The following is a 25,131-nucleotide window of genomic DNA, read 5'->3' as shown; positions in this document are numbered from 1 at the left end:
GTTAAATGGATTTACCAGCTATAAATATGTTGTGTTTGTGTTCCATACGGGCTGTGATTATGTGTCAGTAGTGGGGATTTTTAAATGATTCTTTCTAGAGGTTACATAGTTAGGCCAGTAGGTGGCGACAAGTGACTGTCTTTGAATGAGTTATTGAATCATTTATTCAACACACTGACTAAATAAATGCTGGAATAAAACTTCTAGGTTCTAGTTTGTTGCAGCTTTTCTACCATGGGTTTGTTTAGATATATTTGCTTTGGCGGAGGAAAACCAGACAAAGTGACTGACAATATTACGTCTAAAATATAAGATACTAATTTTTAACGTACTGTCTCAATCAGGCATGGCTGTGATCACCTGCCTTATTGATTACCTGAATTATTAGCACACTTGATTGAATAATATTGTTTAATATCACAATATATATTTGTCCTAATGAAATTGTCATTTTGTTGCCAAACATAGCATGTCATTGTGTTACTCGCAGTTAAAACTGCACCTGTTAGAAACATAGAGATGAGTCATCATGATTTTGTTACTAGCATGTATTCATTTTGGTTGTTAATATGAGGAATTTTTCACACAGATTCACCACATGGATTCCTAGAAAAATGAACTTTAGATTTAGATTAATGTAAGATGGTAAATTTCCACCGAGGTAAGTTAGAAGTACTTACAAAATTGCAGTTCCTTATAAAATTATCGGCCACCGGCCAGTATCATTTTATTTTCTCACTAAAGCGCATTATATTTGATCCTGAATACATTCTAATGTGTAGCTGAAAGCAAAATAAAATATATCCAAATATTTAATAAACGAACAAGCAAAAGGCCCAGGGGATTTGTAGAATTTACTGACTTTGCAATTCTGCTGAGGTCTGCTAAGCTTTTGTGTGATTCTTTTTTTCTTTTGATTTTTCCTACAAGAGCATCAGAGCTATTCATCGGCTTATATTATTCTTAATAAATAAAGAAACACTCTAGAGATACCAGATTACTTTTCTTTACATCAGTCTCGGGCCTAATTGATAATTGTTTTTTTTTCTTTTAACATAACACACACTGGCAAAAGTCCCCTTTACTAGGAAATATCAAAGTCTTTTGTATCAAAAATATCAAAGCTGTTTTGTTTTGTTTTGGGTTTTTTTGTTTTGTTTTGGTGTGGTGGGCTCCGTCTGTTTTGTCCTATTTGCTATTCTGCTGGGCTTGCACTGAGTTTCATTTACATGCCGTCTTGGTAACGCCGTCTGCTCTCACTGCGCTCCCCCTAGACCATCAACTGCCTACATAAATCTCGCACTTCAATTAGACTTTACAAAGGGCAAAATGGCACAAACAGAGCGGAGCTGCAGAAGTATCTTGCAGGAGATGGTCATTTCGCCATGAGTGCCATTTTAGGCAGTCATTTGCTAGGACAGACTCCACTGTGAAATAGGCCTCTTGCGTAGCATTAGAAAAGTGTAAAGAGGCTCCCATATGGGCTGAGAGAGGTGCTCAGAGATGGACACGGACATGGACATGCACACATGTTTCTCAGTGGCCCCTGAAGTCGTTGTGACTGTCATGGTAGATATCTAAACAAACTCACCACAGTAATGAGCTAGGGGGTGCGGCGGGCCCCAAACGGACTCTGCAGGAAAGGGGGGCGTTCAAGCTGTACTCATCATACTGTCACTCAGTAACAGCAGCATGAAACGAAGGGTCACTGGCATTCACGACAGCCTATCTACTGATCGCGCAAATGTGGCAGTGTGTGTTTGTGTGTGTGTGTGTGTGTGCCAGAGCAAAAGGATGGCTAATTAGATTCAGTGGTGGGTGGACGCTAATGACGGCAGAGCACTCTATCCCGCTGGGACTGATATGGAACAGCGCATTACACTGATGGGAAAACTATCTCTCTCTCTCCGTCTCGTGTTCTTCCCTCCACTCATACTCCAATCAGTATACTCACACTCCTCCTCCTTTTAGTTCTCTGTCTGTGTTTGGGGACTCATTAGAAAACACCACAAAGCAATATCCACTTGACTTTGTTCATTTATCAGCTACGTCATCTTTCTAGTATAAAACTGGGTTCCTCGCAGGACACTTCCTGTTACAGCCTCTCCAGGCTTCCGGATTGGCTCTGCACTAATGTGACTCCACCTTCCCTGGCTGGATCTCTCGCAAATGGGACAAAATGGTAATTAGTCGAAAGCTGACACAGTTGTTTAATTAATACATCAGGCGAGATGAGTCGCTTCACGCCAGAGATGTTAGCGTAGTACATTCCATTCTTTGATGCAGCTTTCGCCGACAGCTCATGTCTGCCGTCTGATTTCGATGACCTGCTCTGTGGTCATTAGCAGAAATCCCCATCTCTGTGGACGCAGTCACAGCCAGGGTTATCTCGCCCCGTTCGCCCCACTAGACAGGCTGAGAGAGAAGCAGAAGCTCATCTCTGTCCAGAGGGCACTGCATGTAAATGGACTGGAATAGATGCCTTCCAGGCGGCGGCTGCGGCTCCCTGAGACACAGAAACAGTAAATTGGCACAGGGTGGCTGTGGGTGATGTGTGTGTATTGCTCCATACAGCGCATGGGACATTATTTACAGCCTCTGGAGGCCTATGACTGCCAACATCAGGCTAGCTTAGAGAGAACGGATATTGAGAATGTTTTGCTAGCAGTGTTGATAATGAAACTTTGTTTCAGTATCTCTAGCTATATTCTCTCTTATTTAGATGCAATATACTTTAACTTGACCTTTTGTTCTGGCCACTACTCACCATTGTTTTAGCTAATAACCAATAAATATCATAAGTCTATACTACTTACTATGTTTAAAAAGAAGATATAAATACATTTTTTTTAAAATAATTAATAATCTTATGTATTATAAGTGAATTTAGACATTAATATAATAATAATATGAATTTGAAAAAATTGAAAGTTTTATAATTATTTTTGACTGGAAAAAATTTATTTCCGCCGCTTGACTTATCTGTGCTGTGTACAGAGACTATGGCATTACAGAGACTGTTTTCTCCTTTTTCAGTGGTATCTTTTAGTTAGTTCAGACATTTTATTCAACATTCCAGATAATTGCATAATTTGGTGGGAAATTAATAGATATAATGATTCAGTCTAAAGAAATATGATGTAAACGTGCAATCAGTATTTATCCAAGTTTACACACTTTTGTACGGTGGCCGAGAGAGCTCAACGCACTGCAACTTCAGAAAACACATGCAAATAGAAAAAAACACCAGCAAATCAAGAAAACATCTTCATCATTTTGACAGCAAATGCGCTGCAAATGCTCACAACACATGCAAATTAAGAAACGCGCTGCAAATCCTCACAACACATGCAAATTAAGAAACGCGCTGCAAATCCTCACAACACATGCAAATTAAGAAACGCGCTGCAAATCCTCACAACACATGCAAATTAAGAAGCGCGCTGCAAATCTTCACAACAAATGCAAATTAAGAAACGCGCTGCATGGACCACAATGGAAATGTTTCAAGGGGACCCAAAAAAAGTGACGGACCAGCTGGGATTTGCTTATTGTGCAGTGGCTATTGGTTGAGTTGTTGGTGAACTGAAAGGTGAGTGTTTTTGTTGTTGTGGTTTATTTTAACACCCTGATTGCATGATTTCTTTGTATTTTGGATATTATGTATTATGTATTATTATGGAGGATGCTGTCAAAATGATGAAGATGTTTTCTTGATTTGCTGGTGTTTTTTTCTATTTGCATGTGTTTTCTGAAGTTGCAGCGCGTTGAGCTCTCTCGGCCACCGTACTTTTGAACTAAAAACTGCCATGAATGTTGTTTAGCAAAGCCCTGTTATCACAAATAAACCAGGCCAGAAACAAGTTCCTTATTCTGTATAAATATCAGTAATATCAGTTTATTTTGCATGTTTATTTTGCTCTCATATTAGATAGTACGAATTTATTGTCACTGTAAAGTTTTTTAAGCATAAATAGTAGTGTAACATCAAAATTAGCATTCTAAATCCTTCTATTGATACTTTATCATTATTATACATTTTTCAAGATTAAATGTGAATGTCACAGTGAATGTTAACAACAATCTGGGGCCACTGGCGATCTTTGCGTCTAAAGTGGTTGAGATCTGGTCTGAAAAGAGAAATGCTTAGGAAGCAGGATTTCTTTCAGATTTCCTTGATGTCATTACAACATGTTCTTTTGATTTGCTGGAGTTTCACACTCACACATAAATTTTACAAAGAATAGACCATAGCTGTGAAACTCCCTCTTGTGGTCAGGAAGAGTCACAGACACACTCATTAATTTCCAGTGCAAGTTGCTCCAGCCTTCCTTTTCATTGGGTGTGAGTGTTTTTGTTTGTATTTTAGTATTTGTTTTGCTTTGACTTTTAGCAGACCATAAGCCATTGGTGGGGCCCAGCGATTGGTGTGGGGGGCCATCATTATTTTGACAGATTTAGTTACAGAAGCACCGAGATCAATTATTCAGCTGAGCCATGCATGGTTGCAGGATTAATGGTGCGTGTGGCGTATAAATCAAGCAGCAGTCTTGAACCACTTCAGGAGAGAGGAAACAGGAATGACGCTTGTGGAAAAGGCATTAGCGTCCACATTCATTCTCTGACTCTGAGCGAGCAATCCTAACCTTGAGACGGGACAGTTAACGTTCTACCAGTCGCAAATAAAGCCTGCCGTTTTCCGACGAAGCAAAGCTCTGATAACTTACACCTGCACTCTGTCACATTAGATCATCTGGAGTGCGGGAAGCGCACTGAAGGACGGAGGCGTCATATCACTCATGAGCAAGGATAAAGCGGGGTGGCCCATATCTGTAATTGGGGAAAGTAAACTGTTGAGGGGATTGAGCTCCAGAGATACTGAATGTCACATAACTCACTCCCTCCACTCCAGCTCTTCTCTGTACCTCTGCTTCCTGTCTCTCCAACGCCCTCTTTCAATCACCCAACTTTGCTACTGTCTTTCTTTCATCTTTTATCGATGTCTGAATGTCTGTGAATTTCAGTTGTCACTGCTGATCGATGAAATACAAAAAAAAATCTAACACAGTCAAGATGAGGCTCATAGCACACCTAATTGTAGCTTCTGTGAAATGGATATTCATTTAAAGCCTTGGAAATCCATTAAAAGCTGCTCTTAAGGTTAGCAAAATATATATTTTTTATTTCAATATTGTATATTTTTCAAAATTCATGTTTCAAATCTAGTGTCTTTTCCATAGGCCTGACTAAATCTGTATATTCTGGTTTCTTCTATTTGTTATGATGTGTTCCTTTCATTTATTGATTTATTTAGATTTCAAAATTCATGTTCAAATCTATTTTCTTGTCCATAGGCCTATCAAGATTTTGAAGTTATGGTTTCTTCTATTTATGATTTCTTCTTTTTATTTATTTAATTTTATCTTTTGTATATTTTATATATTCATTTAAATATATATTTTACATTTATTATATTCAAATACAGTACTTTGTCCATATGTCTGACTACATATGAATGTTATGGGTTTATTTTTATTGTTTATACAAGGATGTTCTATAGAATATTTGTTTTCAGTATAGCTGAAAGCAAGTGTAGATGATGAAAAGTGGGAAAAGGGCATTAAACTTTTAGGGTCTTTAAATTCTTGATTGACTGAATTCCCTGAGAACCCAGTGAACAGCTGAAAAGCATTTTGTTTCATCCAAGCTACAAAAGCTATGGACACTTATACTGTACATTATGCAGGTATACATGATGAGTAACCATTTTATTATTATATTTATTTTATATTTGAGAAGGTTGCAGGCCAGGCGGGAGTATGTCATGAGAAGAGGGTAGCCATGACAGAGAAGGGAGTGAGACAGAGAGCCAGGCTGTAAATTTAGGAGGACAGTGGGGGCTGCTGCCCAGGGCAGATAAACACAGGTTCCAGCCACCAGTCTCTGTTGAGATAGAGAACAGGCTCTGGTCCAGAACAGATGCACCACCAAGCCAGCTTACAAAACATCTCATAATAAGTCAGCCAGACATGGGCCACCGAAATGAAGTGTCACTTCTCATTCTCCTTGCCTTCTATCTTACACTCGCTCCGTTCGTTTTTGTCTCTCCTATGTCTCCCTCTCTCTTTCTCATAACACAGAATCTGTCTCCTTTTATGTGGGCTCCACTGTCCGTGTGTGTGTGTGTGTATGTGTGTGTGTGTTTTCAACAAAAGATCACAAACTCCTCAAGTCTCTTCAGTTTTCTTTTATCTGAATCAAAAAGTGAAATTCAGTCTGTAGAATACTAACAACTGTGTTTTATACCCCCCCCCCCCCCCCCCCCCCCCCATGGAGTTATACAATAAGTGAACGAGTGTAGCATGTTCTAGTTCTGCCAATATATGTATTTGTACAATTTATTAGTTTTACAATTTATTCTAGTTTTAAAAATAGAGAGAGAAATAGAGACTATTAATCATCCAAATCCTAATAGTTAAGCATAAATGTATGTATTTATTAAAATATATATAAGTAAATTAAACTCTCTTTAAATTATAATTATTAGGAATATCTTTATTTTATTTAAATATATAAATTATCTTAACATTAAAGATTTTGTCACCAAATTATTATATTTTGTAGACCTGTCCTCTGCAGCTTGTGCACCACAATTTGTGAATAATTGCACAGATTCTTATTTGGATTGAGGTGAGGCCCATTCACCTTTTTGTTCTTGAGCTGCTTCAATGTTAATTTGGCTTGTGTTTTGGGAGTAAATTTGGACATGTTGCTCGGGTTAGTAAGGCCTGTATCTGTGCTGCTAGTTAATGTTGGACTGATCACTCTGTCTGTCACTCTGTGATAATATCAAGCTGTCCCAAACTGTTCCAAGCCATCTGGATCCTGAATTTCCGCCATGCTCCAATATAGCAGCTCCTCTCTGGCCCATTGGAGCCAAAAAAATAAAAAATAGGTTAACATATTTTGTCATTACAAAATGTGCATATGGGATGAATTTGTATATTATGCGATTAATATACACATAAATTACATTTTATATAAATTTTAATAGAATCAAAAATAACCTAGAATTTAGCAAACATCTAGGTTAGAATAAATATGTAAGTTAGATTTATTGTAAATAAAATAAGTTAGAATTTAGCAATATAACATTTTACATTCACTTTTTTAATTGTTTAGTTATTTATTTATGTATGTATTTGTATAATTTTATATAAGCAAAAATATGGTCCCAGGCTCTTTATTTGTTGCCTATAGCTATAACACAAACATAACAAATTTAATATCAGAAAGCATGTAGATTAGTGTTTGCCACTCTGGTATGTGTATAAAGGAGCGTACCTCCAGTTCCAGAGCAGGAAATGCGGTTTGGCCTGTACTGACCTCGCCTGACCCCTCTGCCCCAACCTCCTCATCCAGTCACCCCTCCGCCGCCTCCAGCCTGCGTTTGTGCAAGGAAGATTAAGCTGCTCTGACGAAGCCGTGTTTACAAATATGCAGGCAGAGGAACAGGGCAAGCGACGCTGAGGAGGAATAGAATACAAATTGCTTTTTTTATCTCTCTCAGGGCCTGGGCTTGAGAAAATGTGTTTGCGATTGGTGTTTTTCTGCCTGTGAAGGATAAAGCCTCTGCTCTGTGTTTGGGTGCTGGTTAGCATTCATGCTCTCTCTCTCTCTCTCTCTCTCTCTCTCTCTCCCTCTCTCTGTACCTCCTGTTCTCTTTCTCCCCTCCTTTTCTCCTCCTTCATCCCAGGGTCTGATTTTCTGGCTGTTTCGCTGGTAATCAAGTAGTCTCTCTGCTCTCTTCTGATGTCTCGCTGACTCTGGCTCTCTTTTCTCTCTTTTTTGAAGCGTCTCTTTATGATTAACAGTCTCTGTGAACGGCTGTCTGCTCGTGCGGGAGCCGGCAGAAATGAAGAGAGCATATACATCAAGCTGGGAGATCTATAACTGTGTGCTAATCACTGCTAACACAATTATGCAGAGCTACAGATTCTCCCTGGTTTATACAGTCACACTCCAAAGTTCCATTTGTTTCACATGCCCTGGAAATGGCTTGCATTTTTAAAAACCTAAAGGGATTATCCACCAAAAAAGTTATTCCAAACCTGTAGGATTTTCTGATTTCTGTGGGACATAAAATAATTTTTTTTGAAGAAGAAGAAGAAGAAGAATGTTGGTAGCCAAATAATTTTGGTAATCATTGACTTGTTACAGAGAAACACCATGAGATATTTCAGAAAATATCTTCTTTGATGTTCTTCAAAAGAAAGAAAGTAAATTAATTTATTTTATTGAATCTTTTATTTAAATACTTTCTTTTAACAGATTCCCCTGGTTGCAATTTTCTGAATCCATATGTTAACATTCTAATTATGTACTCTGAAAAATATTTCCTTTATCTTGGCTTTGTAAACATATGCAGACCCATAAGTCGTTCCCTGATTTGACTGAATTACAGTTTTCTAAGTTTTGTTCTAGTTTATTTACAATCTCAAAATGAGCGATTGTATGTGGTTGAAAATATACTTAAAAATATGTTTTGTGTTTTGTTCAAATTTTGTAAAGCCACCTTGTGTAACATCACTGTAACCAATCATATATATTCGGACCCATTCAAAATTTCTCATATTCAAATCTGGCACTTTGTATTTGGCACAAATAACAACTTACATTTTATATAATATCTTACAGCGTTGGAATATAGCGCAGAAGTCGTTTGATCCTCTTTTATGGCCCTTTTATTGTGTTTTTCTTTTTCATTCCAAATCACTTCCACTGTATGGAAGAAAAAAACAGCCAGGAATACATTTCCTTTAGTATTCTAAAGAATAAGGAAAGTCATATGGATGCGGGTGAGCTATTCCTTTAAGTTTCTTGTAGCGTGGGTTAAACGGTTTAACCCACTTTCCATATTTTGACACAGTCGACTCATTGTGTTTGTCTGCTCAGCGTTTGTTGTGAGCATTTGAAGCTGTTCAAAAAGCATGAGAACCGTTTCCCCAGGGAGCAAAGCTTTGTGCATAAATATTTAGCTCAAATGGAAATAAAACAAAGTGCCACACGTCTCATAATGCTATTCATGCAAACCAGCCAGCCTCTGATTCACATTCAGAAGTCTAATATTACTGCGTCGTGTTTACGAATCACTTGCTCTCTCAGATCTCGAATGCTGATAGATCCAGAAACTTCAGCATGCTGAAAAACATCAGCTGTTTTCAGATGACCCCTGACCTTTGACCCCCACAGGAGGGACTGACCATCCTTTTGCCTTTCTGTTAGCTTCCGTAATGAAACCCGGAATTCCATGAATAATGGGCTGCTACGGCAGATGGAGACAGATTCATTATTCAAGACGCCGGTAGGGTTTGGGATCAGGGAGGTAGAGGAGAGAATGGGATCTCAGACAGGGTAAGGGTGTGAATGGAGAATGAGGAGAGACAATTCCCTAGTACTTCAAAGTTTTTTTTCAGTGGGTTGAAGGCGAATTATCTCTCAATACCCATGATATTTTTGACAAGGAACAGCATGCCGAAGCCCTTTTCTCTTCATATTTAAGAGATAAACTCACTTCAAAGCTTTCATGAAAGTTTCTGTAATTTTTATATTAGACACCAACAATCCCTCCCTTCAGGCAGCTAATCTCTCGTTTAAACTTTCTATCCTTTTGACTCCAGCATGTAAGAGTCTCTCCTCAATTTGGCCTCACTGTTTGAGAGTCATCTACTATCCTACGTAGACGCAAATAACCGAGCTCTGCGGAGTCCCAGAGGCCCGCGTTCTTTGTGTTAGCAGCTCATGCATCACCAGCCCTCTCTGACAAAGAGAAATATGCCATTTATTTTTGTTTCACCCTGATAGAGGAAGACACAGAGCAGAAGAACAAGGGAAAAAACTGCCTGTTGCACAGGGTTCTTCCTGAATCATGATTCTGTCCGCGGAACTCTGGCCAGGCTTCAGGCCCGAAGTCACTTTGTCAGACAGCAGGACTTAATGGGCTATTACAGTACCCTTACATTGTGGCACAGAGAGACTCTTAGTAATGATGGCTCTATACGCTCTGAGCTTGCTCAGCCTGGGGGCTGATTGGGGTTTGGATGTGTAAAAGCACTTTTAGACAACGTATGTTAGTCTTGTCTGGATACCACCTTCACCTTCTGCCTGCTAATGATGTAATAGATCAGCAATCAACAGTCACTCTATCTCTCTTTACCTGTCTTGCACACAAGTAGGTAAGTAGACAGTCGCCTTGGATTAACCTGGTGTAAAATATCTTACTCGTAGATACAGTGGTGGTAGTTCATGGATCAACTTTGGGGTTTAGATCAACCTTGCAGTCACCTAAAAAAATTAAATGTTTAAAAGGAATAGCTCACCATCATCTGCTGATTTTAAATCTCACACTCTCTTTCTGTTCGCACCAGGTTTGATGTCATAGGTTCTTGTGGGAAGCCTGTCAAATTTGTCATTAAATTGAATCAAAACTGTGAGTTACAGAAGGGGAGGGGTGTTATTGAATAACACTATAGTGGGTTTTTTTTGTTTTTTTTAAGGGGGTCATATGATGCGATTTCAAGTTTTCCTTTCTCTTTGGGGTGTTACAAGCTGTTTGTGCATAGACAAGATCCTTGAAGTTGCAAAGACTAAAGTCTCAAAACCAAAGAGATATTCTTTATAAAAGTTAAGACTCTGCCACGCCCACTAAAACGGCTCATAAACACGCCCCCACATGTCTACGTCACGGTGTGGGAAGATTTGCATAACACCGCCCAAACGTATACGCAATGAAAGAAGGCGGAACTATTATTCTCGCTGTAGTAGTGTTGCTGGCACCATGTTGTGGAGACGTTGTGTTTCGTTGCGAAAGTGAAAGTACTTTGTTTGGGATTCCAAAAGAGGACACAACTAGAAATCAGTGGTTAAGTTGTATTTACAACTCTGTTCCAGAACAGTTCAACCCAAATATTAGAGTGTGTGCAGCGCATTTTACGGAGGACTATTTCCTGAACCTGGCAGGATAGACAGTAAAAAGTAAAAAGACAGTATAAGTCATTATAATAAGTAATTATGTCCCCACTGGATGCAACAAATGCCTCCTTTATAGTGGGTTTCATTGTTTTTGTGTCGTCGTGCCGGGACACGGCATCATAATACGGTACGGGGCGTAACATTTCCATCTCACGCTTGAGGTATTCGGCCAATAAAAACTGGCCAATCAGAGCACGCCTCGCTTCTCAGAACGATGAGCTTTGTAAAAATCGTTGTGTTTCAGAAAGGCGGGGCATAGAGGAGCAACAATATTGTACAGTATGTGGAAAATAATGTTTTTTGATCCTTAAGCCACATAAACACATTGCATTACACCAAATACACACAAAAAAATTATTTTTAGCAACGTCATATGACCCCTTTAACATCACCAGTCCCCACTGTAATATTATACAATATATCTCCTTCGTGTTCCCCAGAAAACATAAAAATTCAAACAGGTTTGGAAAAGTTGTAATTCTAGGAATTTTAATTTAAACTAGCCATTTAACCTCTAACCACACTGCATATACACATACTTCAGTTGGTCACCGTTGTCCTTGAAGAGTCGAGAGCACTGGGTTGTTCAGTATTCTGCAGATGCTCGTCATGTGTTAGAGTATGCTGGGGTTTTAGTGTGTAGAGGAGCAGAGGAGCATGAGGCCTTTGCCACCCCACCATCCCATTACCTCAGCCTGCTCCGGCAGGGCTTTAACCTTGGCAGGCAGGCTGGAGGAGAGAGGGTAATTCTAACCTTAAAAACCTGCTGATTAAAGCTAGTTTTGTGGAATTCGATTCCACTTAATGCCTTTGGCCCTGAGCCCAGAGGCCTGGCATTAACATCAACAGACACTGTGTCTTCTGCCTGAGAGACGTGCACACACACACACGCACGCACACATTTGTTGTACTGTCACAGGCATGAGTGTGGGTAGTACACACACTATTCCTCCTCCTTATCTCTCTTTCTCTCACTGCATGCAATGATATGGGACAGCCTTAGTTGTACAATATTTCCTCTGTGTTATTGTTGTGTTTGTGATATTGATGTATGGCTCTGTTTACTTCTCCAGCTCGAGTAATTAATTCCCCCTTTCGGGGTCTGTTTATAAACTGTTTTTGTTTATTTACAATGTGCAAGGTATTTTTAGAAACCAAATTTACCATAAGGCATTCTTTTTTGTGCGAGCAGTATTGTTCGGTGACAATCATGGTTTTCTTAGCTTCATTTTGTTTCACACAGCTGAAGTTTGAGATGCTGCGGCAGTGGTGGCTAAACTCAATAAGATGATTCTGTTTACTAGAGATGATACTGCTAATGTCATACTAGTATGATACTAGCAGGACTGTGCATCATTCAGAATTGAATTGAGAATTCTTTCATTTAAATTCGGTTCAGTCGGAAGATTCAAACTTAAATTTACAACTAAATTGTTCACTTTTATCATTTGTTTATGCCTTATTTTCTTCTGTGGAACACAAAAGGCGATATTTTGCAAATAGTACTGGTGATCATTGACTTCCATTTCTCAGGATATCTTCTCTTGTGTTCCAGAGACAAAAGTCATACAGTTTTGCGACTATATGAAGGATGAGTAAATTATGTCAGTATTTTATTTATATTTATTTACATCCCTTTAACAAAGTAGCATAATTTATATAACTACAGGGTTTGTCAAAAAATAATTTGAATGATAGTTTGACAAAAAAAATTGTGTACAATGTACATTCAAAAAAAAAAGTTTTAAGGCATGACAGGTAGAGTTTATAATTTATATATAACTCTTTATATTTAATAAATAAATTTTCCATAGTGCACAATTTGGGACATAGGCCATGTCCCAAATTGTGCACTATGGAAAATTTATTTATGGCATTATAGAAAGATCCATAAAAATGTATTGTGTTTTAAATTACGTATTACGTTGTGTTGTGTTTTTGGGTTAAAGGAAATGTCTGTAAGCTTTTGACTTATTGATTTTTTTCTGAAAGTAAAGAGCTTTCTTCACACACAGGTGCAGAAAGGTTATCAGTGTGGAAAGGAAGTAGGATGTGATTGGTTACAGTCTGAGTCGTAGTGACAGCTTGTTACTGCTTTAACTAGCCATTTGGGTTCAGCAGACCTGTTCTCCCCTGAAAGAGGCTGAGTAACTTGCTGGACAGGAGACATATTTTTGTCTTTGCCTCAGGCTCAATCCACAGCCCTTAGGCAGGTCTACTTATATATGCCTGATTGATAATAAAAAGCTTGATCTTCTTAATGAAACGGTGACTTTGTAGTAGATCTGCTGGCACAAGATTATAACCAGGACATACTTGTAAGGGTTTGCACATAGACGTAGTTATCCAGATCCGTTCAGTATTGCTGAAAGAAGAGTAAGGCATGACAAATGTACATGTTCAAGTGATTGGTAATAGATTTGTCTTGATTATCTACAAGGTCTCGGCTCACTATATCAGTCTATGAGGTAATTCATCAAGTTGTCGCCAATGCGCTCTCAAATTGTATGATTGAGTATTCCCAACTGGATTCACTGTCTGATAAATTATTCCTTGTGTAGCGAGTGCTAAGACAAAACTCTATCAAGGTTAGCGTGGGATTCGGTATAGCTGCTATACCAGACTAGACAAACACTGTGCAGTGTCTGGTTTCCCTCAGAGGCTTATGGGCCTCAATCAGGGTAGGCACGATATTTAATTTGACACAAATGAAAATGAGGCTGTGAGGTATAGAATATGAGTCTGCTTAATAAGGCAAGACACTACAGGCAAAATATTGCCAGTATTTTCTAATGTATTAAGTGATGTGAAGAGATTTCTGAAATCCACGATATAAAAAACTTCAACTCTAATGTTAACAATGAAAAATAAGTGAATGAAATATAGTGGCTCAATTTCATATTTAAGCATAACATTTTAGAAAACAAAATACAAAGCAAGTGTCTTAATGTTCTGAATCATTTGGAGAAAGTATTGCGATTTCTATTACTTAAAATATTTACCCTATTCACCTGTATTGTCTTGCTTAGATTGCACTATTGAATACTGTGCAATGTATTGAACGGACTGTATGTCTTTTCCTCGCAGCCTCATTTTCATTCGCTTCACAGTAAACAGCATCTACCCTGATGAGGTTCATTGAGAGCATCCAGTATCACAACCACACACATCGTCACATCATAAAACAGCAAATTGCCACCATACTTAAGATACCATGGTCTGATTAAGAGTGCCTTCACACATCGTTATGGACTAATGAGAGAGTCTCACATCTTCGGCAGGTTGGACACCTTGCCTTCTTTGCCTGCCTGGCTGCCTTGATTGATGGCTCGGTGTAACACCTGCTATGACGACATGCACAATTAGTGTGTCCTAATCACAGCTCCACTGTCTGACCATGTAATATCTGACCAAAATGTTCATCCCCTCTGTTGACCATTACTGACCCCATAGGCACATGGACCTTGGTCATACACAAAAATGTCAAGCATTATAAGAAATCACTAGTTACAATCTGTTTATGCAGTCTGCCTGGAAACAGTCATTTTAAGAAGGTTCCGGATATATAATGAGGTCTTAAAAAGTTTAGTTTGAGGCATTTAGTAGCAAATAAACTAGATGTCCTTGAGCAGAACCATATAGTTTGCTTAATATTTTCAGTAATTATTACATTTGGACTGAGAGAAATTCTGATCAGGATGTTTATACACATTTTTCGCGGTGGTCAATTCATCTGAAGTGGTCCAGTGAAGGTTGTTGAGCATTATTATTTTAAAAATAAAAAACTTGGTTTTGCAATACCACTACATAGAGATCACTTAATTAAGCAACCATCTTTAGAATTTTTGGACCAGTTGACATGGACTGACCCCACTATTTTTTTATCCCAAATGGCCCATTTCACAACAAAATCTCATCTATGGTCTGTTTTAGATGTGCATTGAGAACAGTTTGTAATTTGTAGTCTTGCTGTTGCTTCAAATGATGAGTAAGTCAGATTGAGAAATGGAGAGAAGTCCTGCATGATTGTGGGAATATAATTATGCCTTAATTGCTTGCCATTTGATGTGCTGTCATTTGTCACAGCCCACAGACAGCAAATAATGGCTTCTGTCATTGTCAGTTTGTCACATTGCCACGCAGCCTTGAGAGAGAATCAGCAAAGAGCTGAATGATATTTGTCCTGAATTACTGATAAGCTAGTCTGCGTTAAAGGTTTATGGTTTTCTCATTTGCTTTGTTGTGTGTATTATATCAAATGTTTTGGGAGGATGCAAAATGGTCAGCCTACCTGTTTCTGGTTTGATTGTGTGTGTGAACGTATTTTAAAATTTACATATGCTCTGTTCAGAAACCTAATGACAGAAGACCAATAAATAGAGACTGCCTGGGGCTGATATATTTGCTCTCTAGTCCACACAGAGGGAAGAAGAGCAATTTGAGTGGGAAGAAGAGTATAAAATAAATAAATAAAACATATAATATGAAACAAAACAAAACAAACAAAAAAATATATATATATATATAATGTGCCTGAAAAATATTAGCAAAAATATTTATTTGTTTATTTTTGCTTCTTGTAAAATAATTTGCTTTGCATCATGCTAACAACAAAAGCAATTCAAGAGTCGAGCCTTCCTGTTTTGCATGGCACAAAAAGTTCCTGCCGATCTAATTAATTCAAAATCATTTAGATTTGAGGTTCAGTCACTGTCAGAAAGCAGCTGCCTATGTAGGCAACAGACAGCACATTAGATTTTGTAACAAAGCTATATTGTTGTGTATGTGTGTAAGCTCTGACAGTATGTGTGTAGCCGATGGACGGTTTACATTGATTCCTGTATCAGCTCTGACAGGTGCTACAGTCTGACACGGCCCAGGCGTCTTGTTTATGCCTGCTGAACACTTTGTGTATTTCTTAAACTGAGTAAACAGAAGCTGCCTGGGGCTAATTTATGCACTCTCCAGTCCGCACAGTGGGATGAACAGTAAGGAACCGCACACACCTGTCAATACTGCAGAAAAGACGTTCACAGCGCTCAGCCTGGTACATATAGCAGACATCCACATACAGACATTATCTGTCAGATGGAGATGGAGAAATGCGCTCTTGTACGTTTGGATCCAGAGCTGGATGGAAGTAGAGATCGACCGATATATCGATTTACCGATATTTTCTCGATATTTAAGCATTTTCCCATAATCGGATATCGGTTTTATAATATCGGATTCACCGATAAACGGTTTTAAAAGAATTGCGCAGGATCGCAATTGCAGCACATCTGAGGGGAGATGAAACAACAACAACGGCGTGCAGGTACTTGATTTGATAAATAAGATACTCTGTCAAGCCCTGTCCCTATAAAGATATAACTTTGCCTGAAATAACACAGCCATGAATTAGCACATGTTGGAAATAAAAGCGCTGAATTGAATTCTCTCTCTGTGGTCTATTAGTCTCGTGAAGTCGGAGTCACGTAGATAATCCGTCAAGTCCTCTCCAAATAAAGACGTAACTTTGCATGAATTAAATAATACAGCCATGAATGATTGCATGTTGGAAATAAAAGCATTGAATTTAATTCTCTCTCTGTTGTCTATATGCTCAACATTAGTCTCGTGAAGCCGCTTTCATATCGCAGTTCACTCAGCGGTTGATGCTCAAGAAATGCTCAGCACGGCCACTGCATGTAACTTTTAACAAGATTCACTTTTTTGAAGCACCCTAAATTGTATTAACACTTACTATATAACCATTATTTAGTTTATAAACATCTAAATTAATACAACTCTATGGAAATTCTCTGCAATAGATGGCAGTTTGAGTAGCCTATAGTTCTGTGTAAATGCATAGATAAACCGCGATGTCAGCAGCATAATTTAGAACGACAAAAAATAGAGCATGCCAGTTGAGAAATGCAATAAAATACAATGCTTGTTATATTCCAATATTCCAGATAATATTATCCAGTGAATTAGTCTTTACTCTTTAGCCTATTAAACAGCTTATAAACCTACTAAAACTGTAGTTAAAAATTAAGTTGATATGACTCCTGTCCTTTATTTATTTTCTCCATTTGAAAACATTAGATATTCTACGTTTATTTTGCTTACTGCTAATATTAGTGCTGCTGCTAAAGCTTTTTATAAATAAAATGTTTTTTTTATTGTTGTAATACGAAGATTAAATTTAACATGACAAGGCTCTAGACTGCGGCCAAAATGGTAATTGTTTGCAAGTTAAAATTTGACGTGGTCGCATTTGTACGAGTGCATGGTCTGCGCTGCTCCAAAGCGTCTGCTTCATACAGCACGCGCTGCCAGGCGCAGCACATTATAGCAGGAGTCAGATTTCACTGATCACGTGAAGAGAGGTGCTTTGAGCGCGAGTGCTTCGTGGGTAGAGCCTGGTTTATACTCGCCGCGTCAGCACGAGCGCGAAGGTTCGTGTCGCGGCCGGAGCGCAACGGAGGATTTTGTTTTCAAACTAAAGTAAAAGTCTGCTTCTTAAACCAGAGAAGGTGAACATGCTAGTGTTCTTGTAGTAAAAACATGCAAGTCCTGTCAGCTACAGCCAGTTTAGTTTTACTTTTCTTTTTGTTTTCGTTTTGAGAAGCTTGTTATCTTTGCTGTTTACCTCACGTTATGCTATGGAGGCTTTCCTTAATTAAAAAAATATATATTTATTTGCTTCCTCAGAGTTTGCTAAACATTCTGTAATATACTCGGTATATAGCATGTGATGTGTCCTGTGCCATGCCTCGTCTTATTCCTTTTTGTTAGTAACTGTTATGTAAGCTAGTTTGTCATTGTCAACGTACTGTTTTATTGTTTTTGTGCTTTTTAATTAAGAATAACAATGAATCCATCTTTTGTTTTAGTCTTAAAAAATGAAAGGTGTATAGATATAAGCAAAACAGACAATTATCTTTTCTTGTAAAATGTGACACCAAGATCGCAAATTTGAAAGTTCCTGTTCACAAAATTTAAATCACAAATAATACAGATGAGAAAGAACGAGTTGAATGTTGAACACTTTCGTTACCATATAAATAATAATATAGTTAAATAATAAACTATGATAAAAGTTCATCAGCATGCATTGATTAATCAAATGTGCAAATGTGCAAAAACAAAAAACTAATTGCAACCAAATTATGTGCTCGTGCGACCAACTGAGAAAGTTAGTCGCAAAAGTGAGATCAGTGGGAATGAGTCTAGAGCCCTGCATGAAAGACTGCTAATTCTCAAACCATTTTTTGTTAAGATGACTGAAAGGAGGAAAAACCAAAGTGAAGTATGGACTTACTTCACGCAGTCATTTATTTACTTTATAACAGTAAATAAATATCGGTTCTGCATAGCGGTTATCAGGCACATAAACATGTAAATAATTGGTATCGGTATCGGTTGTAAAAAAAAATCTATATCGGTCGATCACTAGATGGAAGCCCTGCGTAGAAAAGCAGTGGCATTTGATGAACTTTTAAAATGCTTCCCTTGCCTACTCTGAGAAACCACCCTTGGTAGAAAGCTTTGCAGATATCGCCTCTGTCTGTCTGCCCCTCTCAGATTAGCAGAGGAGTAAGATGGAACCGGTGAGAGACTCTGGACCTCAATGCTCTGCTGACTATAGTGTTTGTTTGCTCATGAGTGTCTGAGTGCATTGACACGGCCAGGGAATCTGTGTTAGCACAAAAACACACATGCTTTTTTAAATGCTTTTTTATATGCTGCTGCTGGTGATAGAAAGAATGACAAAGACAGACTGAATGGAATCACTACTAAATTAATACTGTGCAGTGCACTGTATATAATGTATTTGTACCTGCTACAGTACATGACTGTCATATGATCTCACTACATTGCATGTTTTATTCAGCAATTTTTATACTGTTATCATCACAAAAATAAAAATGGTAGCATTTTTAATTGATTTTTTAAATCCATTTTTGTATAAATGAAATATATACATTACCATTCAAAAGTTTGGGTCGATAAATGTTTTAATGTTTTTGAAAGTCACTGATGATTATTTATTTAATAAAAGAAATACAGTAAAAACAGGAATATTATTAAATATTAATACAATTTAAAATAGTTGTTTTATATTGATATATTTTAAAATGTAATTTATTCCTATGGCAAAGAAGCCATTACTCCAGATTTCAGTGTCACATGATGTTTCAGAAATCATTCTAATAGCTGATTTGTTGCTCATTTCTTTTTTATCAATGTTGAAAACAGTTGTCCTGATCATAATCTTCCTGACCCCAAACTTTTGAATGGTAATGTGTCTTAACTTGGCAATCTGATCAAATAAGTCATTAAAAAGATTGTAGCTGATATTAAAGTTCATTCATCAATCATCACACAAGACATGGAAGGTTAATTGGAACCTTTGCATTTTGGGATACACTGTTCTGCGCAGTATGTTCTGTGTGTACTGTTCCTGAACTGGTCATCTGGAGATTCTGTGCATATAGAAAATTGGCACACTCTGAACAGTATACACTGGGTAATAGACATCCATATTATTGGTTAGTATGGACCCATAGCATGTAGTAATATTGATGTTAAAAACTTGAGTATAGTTGCAAACTGTGTTTTTTGTTATGCTTAATCAAAAGAAGTGATATTATGTAAAAATATGGTTTTGTAGAAACAATCTTGCTGACCAGAGGAGAGTGAGGTTCTGCTGCATAGATTTGTTTTCTCTCAAGGTTTTAATTTATCCTCCTCCTAGCTATACCATGTTAGGAACTGTCAAGGTTCTAATCTTTTGTAGAGCTCTTTTGAAACAGTATTGTGAATAGTGCTACAGAAATACCTGTACCTTGAATTGAACTATACAGTAGTTTTCATTTGCACACTTTGTGATTTTAACTTTGGTTTAGTCTTGCACAGCCAACAATGAACACATTCCTAATCGTATTTAGCTTGTCATTGCAGTATAACGGTGCCATTAACCTCCCTTAGAACTTCAAAAAAATCCATTATTTCAGAGTGCATGGTGTGTGTGTATCTGCAGACCTGTGTGTACACGTGTGCATACATCCATGCAAGTGTGTGTGTGTGTGTGTGTGAATGCACCAAGACTTTCCAATTCTCCGCAGGTAAATAAATATCCCCTGTGTGCATTGTAGAGGAGCCTTATCCATAGAAATGGATATTTGATTTATTCCAGAAAGAGCCAAGCTCTTTGGCTTGAGTGCTTGCAAACAATATGTTTGGGTGGAAAGTCAGCGCCCAGCAACAGCACAGCATCCCAGATGTCTTCTCAAAATCGCATGACTCATTCCAGCCCTGACAGACCTCTGAGTGTCCTGTCCGTTCCCTGGCCACATGGGCGAGTGTCGTTTGTATAAATTATAATTATATAAATAGGTATTTTCTAGGTTTTTATTGTTGTTGTTGTATTTAGAGTAGACCTGTTGAAGAGTCTGTTAAAGTAAGACATTTTTCTATTCAAGGCTAACACTGTCAAAGAGACAGACCCTCATACACCTTACCATAACTTTATTTTTCAGACTTAGCCATTGTGTTCTCTACTAACCATGTATTTCTGTGTGTGTTTCTTTCCCCAGTGTCTGTACGGCTGTTACGTCCACTCTTCCATCATCCCTACCTTCCACCGCAGGTGCTACTGGCTTTTACAGGTAAGACTGCCAGAGACTTGGACACCTGTTGGGAACTCTGTTACCTATTGTTATTTTTCTGAAGCCATCATATATTTTCTTCTTCCCCGGTTCGTTTCGCTAAGCAGCACACCTTCAAGTGTAATTCAGCTGTAATGGAGACAGGCAGGGAGATTAAACATAACCCCTCAGCCCGCTGGAGCCTGAGCTCACCGACTGATCAAAGCTAACCTCGAAACTACAGCCCAGCACAGGGAGAGGTCCAGGGAGGGATCGCATACAGATGAAGCCTTTAAAAGAGCACAGAAGATAGATAATCAAGCTTTTAGGACATATACTAGGGATGGACTCAGAAGTGACAGCAACCATCAATCATGATACACAACAGTTGCACAACTTTTTTTCAACCTAAAAACTTTTCACACTGATCAGAAAGCAATTTGATTCAATAATCTGGATTAGTATCACATTTTTAATTAAAAAGCAAACACAACCAATATAGGTCAAATCACTAGCCGAAGATCTCATACCCTAAATTTAAACGATTTGACTTAGCAGTCACTAATTAATGTTAAAAACACAGTTTTCTTGGAGTCACTGTGATACAAAATTGCTCATTTGCATACAATTGTTGGAAGAACATTAGTGATTCGGCAGCATCTTATTACAGGCTTTGAAAAGAGGAAAGTAAAAGCTTGTGAAGCAACATTTCCATTTTCTCAGAAATATTATTCTCAGTCTGTCCCAGTGTTTTCTCAATATTCTCTAAGCTGACTCATGTTCTGCTTCACTGCTGCTTCAGGTGCTCAGTTTCTGTGTCCAGGATAGAGCAAGTTGTTCCAGCATGACTTTGTCTTGCACATATGGTATCAGTCTCCAGGGCTTGGCAGCACCCTCACTGTGTCCCAGTAGTCTCAGCTTCAGACGGACCACCCAGTGTCCGCTCACTGACTGTCTGATACCTATTGCATAAAAATCTCATCGGTTTTGCCAGGCTTGTCATTAAAAAAGATATTTAGATTAAGAGTTTTGTTTTAACTGCTGCTTTAATTAGTAAGTTCACTATACTGTATGTCCACTGCACATCCATTTTTCCAAGTTGCATGACTGTTCAAAAGTTTGGGTCAGTCTTTTTAATTATTATTATTACTTTTATTCAGCAAGGCCACATTAAATTGATCAAAAGTGACCATAAAGGCAAGTAAAAAAAAAATCTATTTCAAATAAATATTACTCTTTTAAACTTTCTATTCATCAAAGAAACACAAAAATATTCATCAGCATTTTTGAAACATTTCTGAAGGATTATGTGACACTGAATACTGAAGTAATGGTTGCTGAAAATTCATCTTTGCCATCACAGGAATAAATTACATTTACATTGTACATTTGAAAATATGTATATTCAAATAGAAAAGTTATTTTAAATTGCGACACAAAATTACTGTTTTTTGATCAAATAAATGCATCCTTGGTGAGTATATAGGTAATTTTTTCAAAAACATTTTTAAAAACCTTACCAACCCCAAAATTTTGAGCACAAATTTACATATGAAACAAACTCATGGTGATTATTTTACATGTGAGTGGGCATCTATTCTGGCACCTAAACCAGATTAAGATACTAATGTGGACCAGAGACCTTTTATTTTTGTCAGAATTCTGTCTATGCAACATTTTCGTCCCAGAGTGCAGATTCACAAAGGTTGCATGGCCGCTAAGAACGCACATAACCCAATCCAAGCACAGTCAAGCCTCAAACGATGACACAAAACTACATTTTCAGGGAATGTGATCACAGAGAGGGAGTGAAAGAAGAGGGAAGCATACAGAGACCAAAGAGACTGCAAGTGTGGCTGTCTTTTTATCCAGTCCAGATCTTCTTTATTGAGAAAAGTCTCAGTAATAAGACAGGGGAGGAGAGGAGGTAATGAGAAAAGAAGCCTATGAGGAATCTCGGCACTCCTTCCCTCTAAAACACTTTTCCCTCAGATAGCGCCTCATTCTTCCAGGCATGTCTCGGTGGTATTGCGCAGCTCTGCTCTTCTCGCTCTGCATAACAGCAGAGATCTGCTGAGGGGACGTATTATCGTCGTTTATCCAGAATGCTTTGCACCTCGTTGGCCCTTCTGAAAAGTTCTCACTCACGCAGTATAGACTGTCTGGGAGAGGGAATGACGTTTTAGAGAGTCGAGGTGTTAAGGGCATATTATCTCTCACACACACAGCACACACACACACACTCCCTCTATGAGTGTCCCGAAACCCGCACTTGATTGATTTAATCGCTCGACGTCTCATTCTCTTGTTTAGTGCTAATCGAATGTAATTCCTCAGCTCTCCTTCTTCATCTAATCCTACATTACAGGGCTGAGGTGTGGCGACCGGGGACGCAGACCCGGATATCATTATTATATTAATACGACTGAATGTGAGGCCACACTTCATTTGTCTTCCAGGATGGCAGATCTTTAGAAAATGGTCAATAGCCTTTGCCGAGACCTCTTTATTGTGCAAGAGGAGAGCTGTGCTATGTTGGGGAAATGAAATGACTCATAAGACATGTAACGTAATAAAAACGTAATAATAATATGTAATTTAAAGAAATAGTTTAATTTAGCTCAAAGGGAATCATTTATGATTTTATAGAGATTTGAACAGAATCACAGTTACGGCGATTCACTGAACGAACCGTATAATAAACTCTGCACTGAATATTAAAATCCAAAATATAGTGAAAACACTATTTAATACCAAAGTAACAAGATCAGCAGATTAAGACATTAACTTGTGAGCACAAAACACAAGATACTTCTCTTTTCGATATAAATAAGATTTTATTTATATAAACCTAAGACATGTAAACTAATCTAACACAACACATGAACACACGCATTCACACATTCACACGTTGCAGAAAGAGAGAAAGTGAGGAAAGGATGAGTTTACGAGAATGGAACTGTGAAATCCCAAGTTTACAGCAATATGTTCAATTGCATAGACCTGAACAACCATCAATCACTTATTTAACCCTTGCATTGAGTTTCTCAATGAGGCTAAGATTTATATTAAATACAACGATTCAATTAGAACCTGGAGGTGTCACTTGCTTGCTATGCCTGTGTTAAGGGGTTTCCTTTGTGACGTCGTCGTTGCAGAAAGGGGGTTCCCCGAAGTGTCTGATTGGTTGAGAGTTCAGTAGTTGTGAAGTGACGTCTTGGGAAGCCAATGGAGTTGTGGCTGGTAGAAGTTTTGAGGCGGTCACAGACTCCAGTTGAACTCGGAGACGAGGCGTGGCGGCAAAACTTAACCGAGTACACGAAACTCACAACGGTAAAGAAAATAAAGTAAAAGAATAAAAGGATGTAAAGACTAGGTTGGTTTTCTTCTCATTATGGTAGCAGCTGGCATGCGGTGACAAAAGAGAAGAAGATGAGAGAGAGTGACTAAGAGGACCAAGAGAGCATTTTTAAGAAGAAGAGGACCAAGAGGTTGTAAGAGAGCATTTTTAAGAAGAAGAGAGAGTTTGATGGTGTCCTGAGTTTTTAAACTCGGCTTTCAGACCGTCCCATCTGGACATCTTGGCCAATTAGATGCTGTCCTTGCTCGGGGTATTGCTTTGTTTCTCCACCCCACTAATAAATCAACATGTTATCTGTTCAGTCAGAGGTCCGAACTTTACAGGCTCTTGCAAAGTATATTTTTGAACATGATTTCTATAACAAGACTATGATGCATTTGACAAAGAATTGATTGGAAGAAACATTTAAAGCTTGATTTTTCAAACTCATACATACCAAACACGCATCTGAATCCTTCAGCTATTCAATAATGATTAAAAAGACATACATAATATTTGATTAAAACATGATAGTCTAACATGTAGGTTACAAACATAATATGGGGTTCTGCATAGAAATGTCCTTTTAGGATGATTTTATGCGCATATGAAAAAGAAAGTCTTTGTATAGTTCTATGGAGAACGAAGGCATGTTCTTTAGACAAAGGAATTTTGGTTTGGTCTGTCTTCTATGTGGGGGAGAAGTCAGTCTAAGGAAGCTTGTGAATTCAATCGTGGAACACGTGATGGCCATCTCTTTGACCATCAGTCTTGATTATTTGCAACAAATTTGACAGTCTCGTTCCTGAATTGGAATTGTCAATAAGTGTTCTTTTGTCTCAAGGTTGTCAGCTGTTTTGTGAAAGAGGCTTGCTGGTTAGTTTGCTTGCTTCAGACTAGTTGGAGCTAGGAATCTGATTTACGATGTCCTGTTTCCTTGGGCCTCTCTGAATTCCAGCTCCTCAGGTTTCAATGTTCTGATGCATCTTAAATTTGTCTGATTCAGTCTCTGATATTCTATAGACAGAATATTGTCCAGATTAATCAAGAAACTGGCAGCAAACCTGCATCCACCTCCACCCCCATGTCTCTCTCTCTCTGTTTATCTCTCTCTCCGTTTCT

General features: G+C 38.2%; 1 protein-coding gene across 1 annotated transcript in view; it reads left to right on the top strand.

Moving 5' to 3' along the window:
• The window catches only part of LOC306860526 (calmodulin-binding transcription activator 1-like), a gene marked incomplete at its 3' end in the record, with an annotated part of 416,062 nt that overhangs the window by 314,226 nt on the left and 76,705 nt on the right, over window positions 1-25,131 (top strand). Inside the window, exon 6 of the mRNA XM_079402251.1 lies at window positions 20,619-20,690. Within this exon, the coding sequence (XP_079258377.1) occupies window positions 20,619-20,690 (72 nt within the window). The remainder of the gene's footprint in view (window positions 1-20,618; window positions 20,691-25,131) is intronic.

This window comes from Barbus barbus, assembly GCF_936440315.1.
Source record: "Barbus barbus genome assembly, chromosome: 41".
Classification (NCBI taxonomy): domain Eukaryota; kingdom Metazoa; phylum Chordata; class Actinopteri; order Cypriniformes; family Cyprinidae; genus Barbus; species Barbus barbus.
The sequence above is the reverse complement of the archived record's forward strand: the minus strand, read 5'-3'. Positions and strand labels throughout refer to the sequence as shown.